This window comes from Lissotriton vulgaris, chromosome 1_1 (genome assembly GCF_964263255.1).
Source record: "Lissotriton vulgaris chromosome 1_1, aLisVul1.2, whole genome shotgun sequence".
NCBI classification, from domain to species: domain Eukaryota; kingdom Metazoa; phylum Chordata; class Amphibia; order Caudata; family Salamandridae; genus Lissotriton; species Lissotriton vulgaris.
In genome coordinates this window covers 833,272,924-833,289,496 of record NC_141685.1, presented here as the reverse complement: position 1 = coordinate 833,289,496, position 16,573 = coordinate 833,272,924, and the positions used below count along the sequence as shown (strand labels likewise).

The 16,573-nt window shown below is 41.5% G+C and overlaps 1 protein-coding gene across 1 annotated transcript in view; it reads left to right on the top strand.

The window, feature by feature from the left end:
- ABCD3 (ATP binding cassette subfamily D member 3) overlaps positions 1 to 16,573 on the top strand; it is a 370,248-nt gene that overhangs the window by 145,387 nt on the left and 208,288 nt on the right. The window contains exons 3-4 of the mRNA XM_086957398.1: positions 345 to 443; positions 2,644 to 2,732. Coding sequence (XP_086813524.1) covers positions 345 to 443; positions 2,644 to 2,732 — 188 coding nt within the window. The remainder of the gene's footprint in view (positions 1 to 344; positions 444 to 2,643; positions 2,733 to 16,573) is intronic.

Genomic DNA, 16,573 nt, shown 5'->3' with positions numbered 1-16,573 from the left:
TGCTATTCATGATCTCCAGCTGGGAGAGATAGAAAGGTGGCAGGAGAGTAACGAGCACTGGTGACCTGTCAGTAGTCCGACCTCCTCTGTGAACTCGTTACTTTAGTTGTAATAGTTCGAAATAATGTTGCCTCCTCCTTGAGTTAAGAAACAAATTCTGAAATGTGGCATTTCTTATGATCAATATTAATTATCCAGAAATTAAAAATAGTTTTCTTCATTTCCAGACAAATGCTAGACCGTTATAACATTTTGAGACCCAAATAATTGTGGTTCTTCTTGTGCTTTGTCAATTTATATTTTAATAAAACCTGTGCTTGTCTGCCCTCTGTTTTGCTGAACAGAAAGATGGTAAGAAAGAAAAAGCGATGGTGGACCGGGTGTTCTTTGCAAGAATCGGGAGAATCCTGAAAATATTAGTTCCTAAAACAATTTGTAAAGAGGTAAGTTTTTTTCTTTGTGCTGCTATTTTACTACATAACCTGGCTAATCTTATTTACTAGTCAGACTGGGTGTTATCCTGTAAAAGTATTTCAAAATCTATTTTTCGTTCATCCCAAAACGTTGAACATATATTAATTTATTTCTTTAACTTCAAGTATGCAAGTTAAATGCACAGGTTTGGCATTCTCATTCTAGCTTAGTAATTGATGTACAGTGCAGCTGAAAAAACAGCCCAATATATAAAATGTTTTGTAATTATTAGCTTATAAAAATCAGGAGAAATTAATTATCTGCCAGATCTACATTCACTTTTTTGAGAAAGGAAATAATAACATTTCATACACAGACATTTAAAAGTAATTATATAATTTTGAACTTCCTGAATTTTACATGTTTAAAATGTCAGAAGAAAATAATTTCCATGATAAATATTATGCAATTCAATTTTTGAGCACCATAATCTGTCCTTTTAAGTTTTGGACCAAAATAGAAGACTGAATAGATCAGTGCTGTGTTTAAGTATCAATCTGGGTAACCGAGTGCAGAAGAAGGGACTTGCTCATGGGGTGAAAAGGTAGTCAGTGAGTTTAATAACAAGTCTTAGATTCCTAAACTGATGATCCTATTAAATATTCTGTACTCTAAAACCTCTTGGCTTCCTCTTTCGGGCTTTAGTAAGCTAATGGTAGGGAGTAACGTGATTGCCTATTGGAGAGCATTTTGTTTGTGTGCTAATGTATTTTAATTTAAAACATTTCATAGCACAGTCTGTAGCAAGTACAAGAATGTGCCCTTCAAAAAATAAAAAGAATAATCTAAAAAGGTGTTGCATTCAAACCAGATTACAATAAAAAGTACATGCTTTCGAAATTACTCTCTACTAGAAAATTAGAAAAAAACAACATTAATTTGAATAGTGCGTTCACACTCAACCTTTTTAAAGGATTCTACTCAGACAGTTTTTAAAGAACTTTGTCAGTTCATTTGAGCAGCGTGTAACACTGGCCAACAAAACTTGATTTGCAAATAGTTTTTTAAAAATGTTCCTAACAACTTGATTTTCTTATGTTTGCCATTGGCCAGCATAGCAGGTGTTTACACCTGGTCTAGTGGATCCTGTGATCTACTTAGGGAAGAAGGGTGTCGGAGGGAGGCCTGTATCTTTAACTTTAGCGTCGGAGACTGAAGTTTTTAGTTGCCTCTGTTATAGAGTTGTACAGGTATAGCATCCCTCTGGAGAGACGTGCTGCAGAGTCTAAAAGCGGCCACTGGATAGGAGATTGAAGGCACCCCTCCCAACGTCTTATTAGACCTCACCACCACCCCTGCAAAAAATGAAACTTGGCTGTAAATTCTGACACTGGGGTTGTTGCTGGCCAAGAGGCGATAGCCATCAAATGGATGAGCGCCCAACCATCCGGATATAAGAAATGGCTGCGAGATCTATCTGAATGCGTAGTGGATGACCTGATAGCTTAGAGACAGATGCTCACAGACCTGTGTGGGGATGAAACTGAACCTGAAGTTCATAGTAGGGATGTTTGAAGAGAGAGGGATGTGTAGAACGTATATATTGAGGCCATTTACCGCTAAGGGCTATTGCAACTTGAAAAAAAAGTTACATGGTAATGTTGAGAAGGATATCTACTGTAAAGGGAGACTCTGTGTCACATCTTTGTGACTACCTAATGTACAGAATGTATTTATTGCTTGAGCTGCACGGGGAGGTCCCAAGACTTGAAACTGTTTATACAAACTATTAATGATTCACCTGAACATTTCCTGTAGAATGTGTAGAGATTCTGATCCTGGATTGTATTGAATACCAAGAAAAAATATTTGAAAGTAAATAAAACTTTAGCACATTACTGTACTATTGCATTTGAGCTGCTTATTGATATGCTGCGTGCAAGTCCAATCAGCGCAGTCTTCAAGGTCCTTCATTAACTCATGTTCGCTCATTTCCATCTGATATGCTGGGGTTAACTTAATCAGATTCCCTGACTGGTAAACAGTATTTTTAAAAGTAGGAAATCCTGACTGTTTCAGATAAATATTCTTAATAATAAATTGTATTTCAATGGTGCTGCACACTTTAAACATAGTCTTCTGTTGGAGTATCCCATATTAACTTAAAGTATATCATTTCTTTTGCAAGCATAGTTTCCTTGGTTTAACCACTTCCTATGTCTCGTCTAGACAGGTTATCTAACTCTGATTGCTGTTATGCTGATCGCTCGGACTTATTGCGACATTTGGATGATCCAGAATGGAACTATGATTGAAAGGTACTTTGCATATTGTTTTTGGGAAAGGTTGCCTTAATTGAGTAGACTGCCTCGTGCCATTGACTTTACAGAGGATGTGCGAGAATGGTACAGGATTATTGATTTGCATTGCTTTCTGTAGTTGTAATGGATATAGAGATTTGTTACTCGCCTTTCTCGTTTGTTCGACATGTACAGATTATACACTCCATTCAAGATGTACTATATAGAAAAAAGAATTTATATGTTGTTCACTGGCGAATGAATGTCTGAATTACTTCTAAATAACAATCAAACTAGCTATACCGGGTGCTTAACTTTAGTACATTAATGAGATAAGCAACGATTCAACTGCTCCCAAAAAGGTCTTCAGCTGTTCCCAAAAAGGTCTTCAGCTTTTATTTAAATGCAAAAACCTTTCTTAGACGCTGTTGAAAGGGTGAGAGACACTTGAGTGGTGATTCCACTGCCCATATTGGGCACTCTGCCTGCTGTATGTGGTGATCCCCTAGCCTTTCAAGCTAAGGGTGCCAAAAAGATTTAGTAGTTTAAAGAAGTTGTCTGAGGTAGACAGCGCCCCAAAGGACTGACAATTCGGCTCTTCCACTCTTTGCGGTAGACCTGCCCTTCGCCTTTTTATACCTAAATCATTTTACTGAACTGATTCACCCAATGCAAGACATCCCTATTGCAATATTTTCAGTTTCAGTTCCCTTGAAGGAAAACAATTTGTTCCTTCCAAGGAGATCATTAACTCCTAGCAGCATCCGATGCAATGATTCTGTTCTGCGAAAAATGTTAAATTTTCCCTTTGAGTCCTTTTTTGTTCGGGATTACCGTTCTCTTGATTGTGTGACTGGTATGGCAGTTGGCCGCACCTTTCAGTCAAGCCTCTATCAGCTCTTTCTCTTGTACTGGAAAACTGAGTGTTTCAATAGGTGTTATCTGGATTTTAGCTTCTTTACCCACTGACATGTTAACAATGCTTTTAGAGTGTAGTGTCTTTTTTTTAAGGAGTCTCTCGGTTATACGGATTCCAAAGCGAAGAAAAAGAAGACATTCATTGTTGTGACAAAATGTGAAAAGAAGATAGGGCAACACTATCTTGGAAAAAAAGCATGCCCTGAATATTGAACTTGTTGTGTCCTACTGGACACAGTCTAGTGTTTTACCAGCTACTCCCAGGAGGGCTGGTCTTTACCACCACCACCACCACCACACACACCATCTAACACAGGCATCACTGGTCAGGTGACCTTGCCAATAAGAGTCCAAGTGCATGTGCTCGTGGACAGTTCTGAGCACCATATACTCAGGTGTATGTGTCACACTTAATCACAAAGTATGTGGGCCTGGAGCCCACAACTCTACAGAACTAATCTACAGAGCAGAAAAAGCTACCCATTTGCAAAAGATGACAAGGTTGCAGAAAGCATCGAGTTGAACAGTGGCCCAAAGAAGACAACATTTCAGTAATGGGAAATAGCAGTGGAGAAATGTAACTTCAGTTTGGGTGGACTGAAATTCGAAAATAATTTATACAATCGCTACCAGATCGTGTCGCAAACCGCAGAACCGTCAACTTGCACACAGGACTTTTTTCAGGCCTGTTAACTGAACACCATATGCATATGTGATGACATGCACCCTATATTTTTGCAATATTCTACTGACAACTGCAAGTACAAATTAATTTAAAGGGGTGACATTTCCATTTCAGGCACACCCTACCTACTGGGTTTGCATAAGGATTCCTACGACAAGTATTGGAAAGAGTATACTATCTTTTGAGTGACAATGATTGAATAAATAGATTGCTTCAAAATAATGTTGAACAAAAAATAGATAGCTTGCACATGGCATCTTCGTTTTAGAATTTGACGTTTTTCCGAAAATCTGAAGCATGAGCTTGTTTCCATCTATTGAGAAGGAGGTTATCATTATTTAATCAAAACAGATAATGGATTACTTTTGTAATGGTGTACGGACTGGCAAGAGAAGGGAGCAAGAAAAGACTGAAGTTAATTGAAAGAAAAATAGAAGCTGTTAGGGTTTTAAAGGTAGTAAAACTACTGAGCATTATGTGCAAGGTCAAGAAGGTAATATTGCTGTACATCTGAAAGTATTTTGAAGGATTCAGTTATGCTCCTGGAGATCTTGGTTTGCTCCCTAAATAAATATACAGATTTTCATACTAAAATTGCAGTTGGATCTTGGATGATGAACCGATTTTGCAAAAAACATGAAAAACTAATAAATGTCAGCATGGCTATTCATACGTGTTGGATCAACAGGCAATTTTGAAGAAATAAAGTGGGAAAGATTGTCTTTTGAATTTGTATATAATTTATAAAACGAGGGTTGTGAAAAAACTGCAGTATTGGTGAAACTCCCAAAAAATGTTTGCAGCCAGGCCCAGTCTCGGTTCACTGGTTAGATTCAAAGAATTCAATGAACACCATAATTTTTGATTGAAATTTGTCCCATTGAAAAGGCGCCTACAAGATCAAAGCTAAACAGTGTATACCCTTTTTCTGCCAGACACCACGACAGAAGCGCATAACCATCCTTATTAACTAGTACACAAAAACGAAGTTTGGGCTCCACTTAATGTTCAAGGTTTGTGATTCTCAGTTTCTAAGTTACTGCAAAACCATTTCAAAGAGTGATTGTAATTGTTCAGTAGCGTAGTGTTTTTTTGGATCACTTGATAAAGAGGAATTGAGTTCCCAGGAAAAACCTTGGAGGAAGGTGGTGGCCTGCTGAAGAGAGCATTGGATGACTGCGTATAGTGTCTGTGCAACAATGCTAACATCCTGATGGAGGTTGACTCTTAAGATTTACCTTAATCTTAACACAATTTAAAGTTTAGTCTCAAACTTCCCTGACCCTTTTGTGCAAGAAGTTCTGCATTTACTCATCTCTCCTGTTTCGTTCTGCTGATTTCCTGTTTCAGGGCTCATGTGTTTTTAGCACAATCAAATGGGTGGGTTGTAGTGTATTCATCTTTGGGCTTGTTGTGTCCAGCACCGTAGTACTGATTTAGAACTGCTGCTCACATTGGCCTGTGCTGCTAGCCATCTGGAATCACCCTGCAGAGTGCTGTCGGCAGTTGGTCATCTGTGACTGCCGAGCTGCTATAGCACTCTGCTGTATCTGTTCTGTCGTGCACTCCTTTTTGGAACCCGCCACCACTCCAGGAATCCATCCATCCACCCACCCATCAAAGAAATGGTGAAAGGCAGAGATGCTCTGATCCTTAGAAGAAGGGAAGAACTGCAAAGCAGAGGGCGAGTATTTGGATACCCGGGACTAAAACAAATTCACTGGATTAAGATGCTGGGACTTTTCTTTGTCCAAAAGGAGTCCATATACTGTATTTCATTGAGCTCCACTTGTAGGTAAGAGAGCCTTGACAAGAGTATTAGTAAGAGATGCTATATTACTGTACTTGGCCTAACGGAGATGAGCACGCAGAGTTGTGTACCAATCATTTCATAACCTTCATTGTAGGAGTCTGAATATTGAATTGTGCTCAATGTTCTTATTTTTCACAGTGGAATCATAAGCAGAGATACGACCTTGTTCAAGAAATATTTCTTTCAATATATAGCAGTCATTCCTCTGGTAATTAATTCGACGAAATAACAGCATGTATATTAGAGCTTGGCTTGTGCATTCTGATTTGGTATGTGTGCTTTACTAAAATAATTTACGTGTGTCCTGCTGGTTCATGGCTTTTCGCAGACTTTAAATTATGATTTTTTTCGATCTAAAAAACAGTGCACACTTGGAAGGCCTCCCAGGGTACATTTTAAGATAAATTGTACTCAAAATATAGCCCCTGTAAGGTAACTGAGGAAGGGAGAGGGGTATGTTGAAGAGCGGAGTGAGGGGTTTGGCTTCTCAAAATGGAAAATATTTATATTTCCCTTTTAAAAATGAGCTTTTGTTGTACGAAATTGGAGCCATGCCTTGAAAGGACCTACAGCTGCCCTGGCAATAGAGATTAAATGTCCGTAACCCTTGAGGGAATGGTATTTTTTGAGTTTAATGAGATTGCTCTTTTGGAAAGAGTTATTAATTGAAGATCATGGTCCAGTCTGAGATGGTCCGATTTAATTCTAACCAATAACCTTTTCCTATTCCTTTGCATACATGCCTGCATGGAGGCTGATCTGTAACTTCTTAAAGTGCATGGCTGGTTATTGTACCCAAAGGTTGCAACTTTATACCTAAGAACGAAATTGTTTAGAGAAATTGAACTGGAAACACATTTCAAACTATTCCAGAGTCTTTGTACAATTCATACTGGATTAAAAGTCATACATGGACTTTTTTCTTTTCATTAGAGGCCTCATCTGTTTTTATAGACTACATTGGGAGCTAGACATGAGGGCATTCTTGACAATGTCAAAGCATCCTCCTGTTGCAGACCCTACTCTCAGGTCAAAGAATCCTTTTTTTCCAAATGTCACTGTGGCTGCTTACAGGTGGCTCATTTTAGTAGGAATCATGCACTGATGTTAAAATTCCCCTACAAACTCCACAGTGCATATACAAAGATGTTAGCTATGGAACCTTTGATGTGGGCAACCTTCTTGGGGTCAGGTGGTAGACCACTCATTCTAAACATGTGGCCCAAAAAAACTTTAAGATTGAGTTCATATGTTCGCACGTTGTTCGAAATTGGATCTCTATTTGGCAGAGGTATGCACCCTATCCCAGTAGGAACCACAATCCTAGTCACAGAGCAGTCATGCTTATCTAAGGTAGCAATGTGTAAAGTATTTGTGCAATACACACCGTAGCACAAGGATATGCCACAAAAAGCCTTCACACAGGTTTAGAAAAATTGAGAATATTTGTATGAGAAAGTAAATACCAAAACGACAAAAATCCAATAAGTAGAACCGGAGTAATTAATTTTTAAAGAATAAACCAAAAATAGTGCATAGAGATCAATAGTACTAAAAGGTTATGTGAGATTGTGCTGGACTGGGGTAACTCCAAAGTTCAGTACAACCCCTGTGGGGGGCAGGCTGGATACAGGACTCACGCAGGTCTTGCTGAGAATACCTTTAGTAAAGCAAAGCGTTGACATCGACGGAAGCCTCGATGCGAGGAGTCGAGGAGATGCTGCATCTATACCTTGGATGGAGGCGAAGCATCTGCACCGATCCCTGCTGTTGAAGGCTTCGTCAGCCAACCCCTTTGTGATGAAGGCGCTGCTTCATCTTTGAGCCTCGCAGTCCGGCTTTGGGCCTTACCACGTTGAGACGTTGTAGGAGCTGCACAGTGACGTTGAAGGAGATGCGCCATTTATAATCGGCATAAAGGTAGCAATGCGTCTAATTTTTTTGATTAAAACAGCTGCTGAACCCAATGCGAAGGCCCAGGACTGGATTGGCACCTCTGGCCAGGGAGGACTCCCAGATGGCAGAGTCCAGCAGCAGCAAGGTTGCGGAACAGTCTATGATGGCTAGCAATCCCTTGGAGTCACTCTGGGCTCACATGAGATGGGTCCAGTCCTTGTCCTAATGATGGCAGAGATCAGCAGGGCAGCTCAGCGATGCAGAAAGTAGTTTTTCGTAGCAGCAGTCTGGCAAAGTAGCATTCCTTGTAGCACAGTAGAAATTAGCCTGACAGAGCACCCAAATGTGGAGAGGGGGTGACTTCAAAGCACTCCATTGAAGTGCACAGGTCCCCTTTCATCCCAGCCCTGTCTGCCAGGCTATCCTCGGGGGTAATCGGCCCTTGCAGTCCTTGAAATCTGTTCACCCACTCTCTATGGCAAATAAGATTTTATCAGGTCAAGCCATTTTTAGCACCTACTCAGTCATTCTGGCGAGTAAACTTTAACTGGAAGGAACAGGTGTTCTCTTCCTTCAGAAAGTGATTGAGCAATAAAGTGCTGTTATATCTGTTTTTTATTTTTACACATTTCCTGTCTGTTCAAGGACAGAAGTCAAATGTCAATTTGTCTTTTTACCAATTGTTTCTTATGTCCTGGAAAATGGTGTCTAGTTTTTTTCTTTTATTGCAGTTAGAGGTTTTTGTCAAGTGAGCGGTCTCACATTTTGCCCCTTTTTGTTTCACAATGATTGTCTGTTTTTTTTTCTCTAACACACAACATATAAACATCTTGTAAATGAATAGTACAGGTATTTCAAAATATATCAGGAAGTACGGAAACCCTTTTTGTAATTCAGACGTGTGGTGCAAACAAAGATTTACATAGGAGCAGAACAAATCAGAAAACTTTACTTGGTGATGTGCAAATGATAAATATTTACAGAAACTCTGTGTTCGAGGCATATGGGCTGCAGATGGTACATTATGAATAGATCGCCATCTGGTGTTGGGCTCGGATGATTGCACTTGTTTTTCTCTTGGAGAGTCTTTTGTAGACTGGTGACTCCTCCTTTGGGTGCTAGTGCGCATGGGCATAGGCTCCATCCTTAGATTGTTTTTTTTCCGCCATCGGGTTCGGATGAGGATCGAGGCGCTCCAGATCGACTTCTAGAAGAAGTGATATTTGGGCGCGTATTCCCTTTCCAATTCGACGGTATTGTTATCGAACGCGATTTCATTTCCATTCCGACGCGTTTCGACTCCAACAATAAACATTTTCTTCTACGTCGACTACCGGGAAGCCTTTCTCGACGTAGGCCAGCCCGGAGTCCATGGAAAGGACTCCATTTAGGAGATGTCCAACGTGTGGTGCAAAGTTCCCACGCAAGGACCTACATGAGGTGTGCAATCTCTGCCTATCACCTGAACACAAATCCAGGGACTGCGAAGCCTGCGCAGCATTCTCCTCCAAGTCGACGATTAGAAACCGTCGAGTTCGAAGACACGAGGTTTCGAGAATGCAGTTGGAGGCAATCCCGGAGCTGTTCGAGGACCAGCACCTCGAAGAAGAAGAGGAACATGAAGACGAGTCTGGGTCGGAAGTGGACGAGTCTGATGTCGAGGAAATCGACGTTCAACAAACCGTGAGTGATGACGTCCCCTTACCAAAAAACCAACCCGTGTGGTACCGACCCTGCCTTCGAGCCAGGTCAGACCACCCAAGAAAGTTTCCGACGCCCCGCCTTAGGGCCCGGCAACGAAATCGAAACAGAAACTCTCGGCCTCCCACCATGTCGGATCCGAGAAACGGTCGACATCGACACCGAAGCTCCATACAAAGGAAAGCTCGGCATCGAAACATTCCATGTCGAAACCGAAACCTGCTTCGACGTCGAAGACTCACTCGACACCGAAAAAATCTGAATCGAGCAGATTCTCGGTGCCGAAAACACAGAACATTGACTGTCAGAAGCAAAGGCACCTTTCGGAACCAAGAACTTCGGTACCGACACAGGAGCAGCAAACAGATCCAAAACAAAAGACTTTGTTTATCGATCCGCAAACTGGCAAAGTAGTGACAAAATCACAGAAAAAGAGGAAGAATGAACAGCTAGATGACTAAGCTCTTCCTCCTAAAAAGAGAACAATGGGGACAAATACAACTCCTCCTCTTTCTCCTCGGCCTAGAGACACACCCTCTTATCCTATTCCTCACACTATGCCAGCTATTCCTCCACCTTCTACACCAAGACCATCTACACCTCAAACAGATGTAGACAGTGATACAGGGGAGGGAGAACCTCATGGGGATGATGACACTATCCCAAATGAGGAAGACCCATGGGAGAATCATGATGCAGGGTCGGATGATAACGACCCAGAATTATACCCCTCAAAACCTTCACCACCTGATGATAACACAGGTTTTGTGCAGTTGATTAATAGGGCAGCAAAATACCATAAGGTAGATTTACATACAGAACCTCAAATAGAGGATTTCCTCTTAGAAACGCTACCTGCTGCACAAAGAACATCAGGCACTCTACCTATGCTGAAGGGTCTTCTCAGTCACACAGCAGACCTATTCAAAGACCCAGTGAGGGCTAGGGTATTCAACCCAAGAATTGATAAAAAAATATAAGGCAGCCCTAAAGGACCCAATATTTATCAAAGGACTGGTATCTCTGGACTCGCTTGTAGTTACAAACGCTCGTAAAAGAGTTAACTCATTATCTACAGGAGAAGCTCCTCCTCCTGATAAGGAGTCAAAGTTAATAGATGCATCGGGCAAAAGAGTGGCCTCCCAAGCAGCAAACAGCTGGCGCATAGCTAATACACAAGCGCTACTTGCACACTATGATAGAGTACATTATGATGAGTTAGAAAAGCTCATCACACATCTCCCTAAGGAACATCAAAAAAGGGCAGACCAGCTTATACAGGAAGGAAAGATGATAACCAACACTTCCATTAAGTGCGCCTTAGACGCGGCAGACACTGCAGCAAGATCAATCAACACCAGTATCATGCTAAGAAGACATGCATGGCTTAGGGTCTCAGGGTTCAAACAAGAAGTACAAACATCTTTATTGAACCAACCTTTTGATCAAAAAACACTTTTCGGCTCCGGTACAGATGAGACTTTAGAAAAGATGAAAAAAGACACAGAAACGGCTAAGTCAATGGGAGCATTACTACAGCCAACTCAAAGGGGTTCCTTTCGTAGGTCCACCTATAGAGGGGGGTCAAAAAATACAGGCACAAGTCAGCAATCTACCTCTTTTACACCAATATCACCCAGAGGTAATTCAAGAGGCAGTTACAGAGGTAACAACAACAAGGGTAGAGGTCGCGAAAATAATAACAACCGCAACTCCCCAACCCCAAAACAGTGACTTAATACAACTCCCCCCAGGCCATATAACACCGGTCGGGGAACGTCTATCACAGTTCCTAACTGTCTGGGAAAACATCACATCAGATAGGTGGGTGAGACAAATTATCCAACATTGTTATTGCCTAGAACTCACAGCTACCCCACCAAACATCCCCCCCCGACAGCGTCCAATGAGTCAAGACTATCGCTGCTACAAAAGCATGCCATAGAGAAGGTTCCAAAACATCAGCAAGGGTAGAGGACGCGAAAATAATAACCGCAACTCCCCAACCCCAAAACAGTGACTTAATACAACTCCCCCCAGGCCATATAACACCGGTCGGGGAACGTCTATCACAGTTCCTAACTGTCTGGGAAAACATCACATCAGATAGGTGGGTGAGACAAATTATCCAACATTGTTATTGCCTAGAACTCACAGCTACCCCACCAAACATCCCCCCCGACAGCGTCCAATGAGTCAAGACTATCGCTGTTACAAAAGCATGCCATAGAGAAGGTTCCAAAACATCAGCAAGGGATAGGAGTATACTCTCTATACTTCCTAATCCCCAAAAAAGACGGGTCTCTAAGACCAATCTTAGACCTCAAACCTCTCAATGCATACATAAACTCGGAACATTTCCACATGGTCACGCTCCAACAAGTACTTCCTTTACTGAAGAAAGGGGACTTTCTTTCTACACTGGATCTAAAAGACGCTTACTTTCACATCCCAATTCACAAAGCCCACAGAAAATACCTCAGGTTTGTAGTAGAAGGACAACATAATCAGTTCAAAGTCCTTCCGTTTGGGGTCACAACGGCACCAAGAGTGTTCACAAAATGCCTAGCAGTAGTTGCAGCACACCTAAGAAGACAACAAATACATGTCTTCCCTTACTTGGACGATTGGCTAATAAAGGCCAAGTCACAGGAAGAATGTCTTCAGAACACACAGAAGACCATTCAATTGCTGCACCAGCTAGGGTTTACGGTGAACTACAAAAAATCCCACCTACAACCAAACAAGATTCAACAATACCTAGAGGCTACTATAGACACAGAAAAAGCCAAAGTATACCCCAATCCAATCAGGATCCAAACAATGATCACGCTGATCCAAAAATTTCAACCACAACACTCACTAGCAGCTCGAGTGTTCATGCAGCTGTTAGGGATGATGTCCTCCTGCATACTGCTTATTCCACATGCCAGACTACAAATGCGTCCACTGCAAGAGTGTCTAGCGACACAGTGGAATCGGGCTCAAGGTCAGATTACAGATCTGGTGTTGGTAGACGACCGCACACATCGCTCTCTGAAGTGGTGGAACACAACAAACATTTCCAAGGGGTGGTCGTTCCTAGAACCGATTCCACAAGTGATACGAACAGCGGACGCATCGCTCACCGGATGGGGAGCGCATATGGACAAATATACAGTGCAGGGAAAAGGGAGTGTACAGCAAAAAAGACTGCACATCAATTATTTGGAACTACTAGCAGTATTTCTAGCATTAAAAGCTTTCCAAATGCAAATACTCAACAAGGCAGTCCTGATCAGAATAGACAACATGACTGCAATGTATTATATTCAAAAACAGGGAGGGACACACTCTCTCCAACTATCCAGACTAGCACAGGACATTTGGAGATGGGCCATTCCTCAAAAGATCTATCTGTTAGCTGAACACCTACCAGGAGTTCAAAATCAGATAGCAGACATCCTAAGTAGAAAGTCAGAACAAGTACACAAATGGGAACTGCACAACCAAATACTGCAGCCATTCTTCCAAAGGTGGGGACAACCAGAGATAGATCTCTGTGCCACTCATCAGAACGCAAAATGCCAAAACTTTGCATCCAGGTACCCACACCACCGGTCCCAGGGCAATGCGCTATGGATAAATTGGTCCAACAAATTTGCTTACGCTTTTCCCCCTCTCCCGCTAATTCCATTAGTGGTTTGGAAACTGCAACAACATTCAATGACAATGATACTAGTAGCACCCATGTGGGAAAGACAGCCGTGGTTCACCACGCTACTGCAACTCTCACAGGTGCCACATCAAAAGCTGAGATTATTACCCATGCACCTTACACAGAACCATGGAGAAATAATGCACCCAGATCCCAAACAATTGAACCTAGCGATCTGGCTCCTGAGGTCATAGAATTTGGATACTTAGATTTACCTCCAAACTGTATGGAAATCATTAAGCAAGCAAGACGTCCTACCACCAGAGCATGGTATGCAGCAAAATGGAAAAGGTTTGCTGTATACTGTAACAGTAACAACATCAACCCTCTGGACGCATCCACTAAACAGATTATTTGCTATTTACTACACTTGCAGCAATGTAACCTAGAGTACACCTCTATTAGAGTTCATCTTGCAGCTATAGCGGCGTACCTACAAAACAGACATCTTTCCCTGTTTAAAGTACCAGCAATAAAAGCTTTCATGGAAGGCCTCAAAAGAGTCATTCCACCAAGACTACTACCTTCCCCAGTCTGGAATCTCAACATAGTACTTACCAGACTAATGGGACCACCTTTTGAACCTATGCATAGGTGTGAAATACAATTCCTCACATGGAAGGTGACCTTTCTTATAGCTATTACTTCACTCAGAAGAGTAAGTGAATTGCAGGTGTTTACAATACAAGAACCATTTATGCAGTTACACCAAAATAAAGTGGTTCTTAAAACAAACCCAAAATTCTTGCCTAAAGTAATTTGAGCATTCCACATCAATCAGCCAGTGGAACTACCAGTCTTCTTTTCTCCTACACATAAGGGCAATCCCATCTCTAAATCAGGCATTGCCAGGTGGATTGTAAAATGTATACAAATATGCTACTTAAAAGCAAAGAGGTCATTAACTGTTCCTCCTAGAGCTCACTCTACACGTAAACTAGGAGCATCTATGGCATTCTTAGGAAACATTCCCCTAGATGACATATGCAAAGCAGCTACCTGGGTTACACCGCATACCTTCACAAAACACTACTGTGTAGATGTGCAGGCAACACAACAGGCTAGAGTGGGACAAGCTGTATTAACCCCTTCGAGGCTGATGACGAGCTGGGCTCGTCATGGTGTAGCCTCCTCAAACACTGATGACGAGCCCAGCTCGTCATAAACAATGGCATTTTGAAAATTACAGCACAGCAGCAAAATATCGCTAGCAGCGATGGTGTTAAAGACTTTATTTCAGACTGTTGCAACAGACACTGGTGACCACCGCTAGGGAAATAACTGCTGTATAGTCTATTCATAATGTACCATCTGCAGCCCATATGCCTCGAACGGAATATGCTACTTACCAGTATGCATCTGTTCTTGGCATAGAGGGCTGCTGAGTGGTACATGCCCTCCCAGCCTCCTCGGAAACCTGTGTCTGTTCCAACACTATCTTATTTAGATACACTTACATGGGCATTTCTATCTGTATTCTATCATACTACTCCATCTAACCCTACTATGGCAAAATAATCTAAGGATGGAGCCGATGCCCATGCGCACTAGCACTCAAAGGCGGAGTCGCCAGTCTACAAAAGACTCCAAGAGAAAAACAAGTGCAATCATCCGAGCCCAACACCAGATGGCGATCTATTCATAATGTACCACTCTGCAGCCCTCTATGCCAAGAACAGATGCATACTGGTAAGTAGCATATTCCTTCCAAACAATATACACTATAAAGTTTTTTCAGTAAAACCACATGTCCGTGAGAAATATTGTGGTCATTTCAATGGAAAATGTGCTGATTGTGAATAAGTGTGCTACAACGTTATGCCTCGGGTATGTATTTATGGAAAGTAATCGTTTTGAAACAGTCCTGCCCCTGCCCTGATGACAATGCGGTGAATGAAATAAGGGGCAAGTCCGTGGTCATGTGTATCCTATGCGGCTAGATTTGTATTCTATATGGAACAAAAGTTTAGTTTAGTAAATCAAACAAAATTAATAAAGAAGAAAATGGAGGCTTAGTGAATTAAAATATTGCAGATCAGATCATTTGAAAGCAGTTTATAACTCAAGTGCATTATTAGGTCGAGTAGATAATTTGTCACTAGACCTCTAGGTGAGGTAACATTTTTTTAATGATTTTTTTAGGCCTGCTTTGTGTGAGACACATGACACTGCCTATTCAGGTATAAGTTTCAGCTCCCCTTCCCTCTTCCTGCCCAGGTAAAGCCATCAGAATGTAGATGAATGCAGATGAGTTCTATGTCACACCCACCGTTCCTGTGTTTGCTGCGGTCTAGAGGGAATTCACAAAGTGTAGCTGTCACCCATCCCAGACGTGTATTTGAGATCGGGATGCAAGGCACCTATAACAATGAGAGCAGAGAAATGCTCACTTTCTAAAAGTGACATTTCTAAAATAGTAACCAACTTTACCATTAAAGAGGATTTATCATTGTCATTACAGAGATATGAAACCTGATGCAGTTACACCTTTCTAATCTGGAATTGTAGCTTAAGTGTTTAAAGGAATTCCCAGTGCTAGCCTATGAAAAATAGGCTAGAACTGGTTTCTTATGTGTGTAACAAACATTTTTAGCATTAGACTGAAGGTGATCCGTTGGAGTCGATGTGGAGCTCTCTTATGGAATCCTATCCTGTACAAGTGATTATATTGTACAGGTAAGGCATTGAGGCGCCCCTGTCCTCAATCTGCATAGGCCTGGAGAGTCTACTGAATGGCAGGTAAACAACTTACATCTGTGGTGACAAAGCATTGGGTCTCCGAGTTTCCATGCAGCAGAGTGGTCTGAAAATGTGTAGTAAAGGTGTGGATTTACCCCTTTGAATGCAAATAATCTGACAGCACTCTATGTCCAACTTGGGTGCGGTTTTAGCTTCTCATACTGTGATCCTGCCATCATATTCATTCATGTGCCTCTTTTGATGAAAGCAATCCCATTCAATGCAAATTAGAACCTCAGGGTTACTTCATACCCTTTTTAGATAAGCTAGTGTTGCTAGAGTTAAACCCCAAACCATCTCTTCAATTCCAGTACTTCATTGTACACTATGTATTTTTAAAATGTCTAGGGTAATGTCTCCCTTTATGTGTGGGGCACTTTAAGGTGCATATGCTAAACTATTTAGCTTGC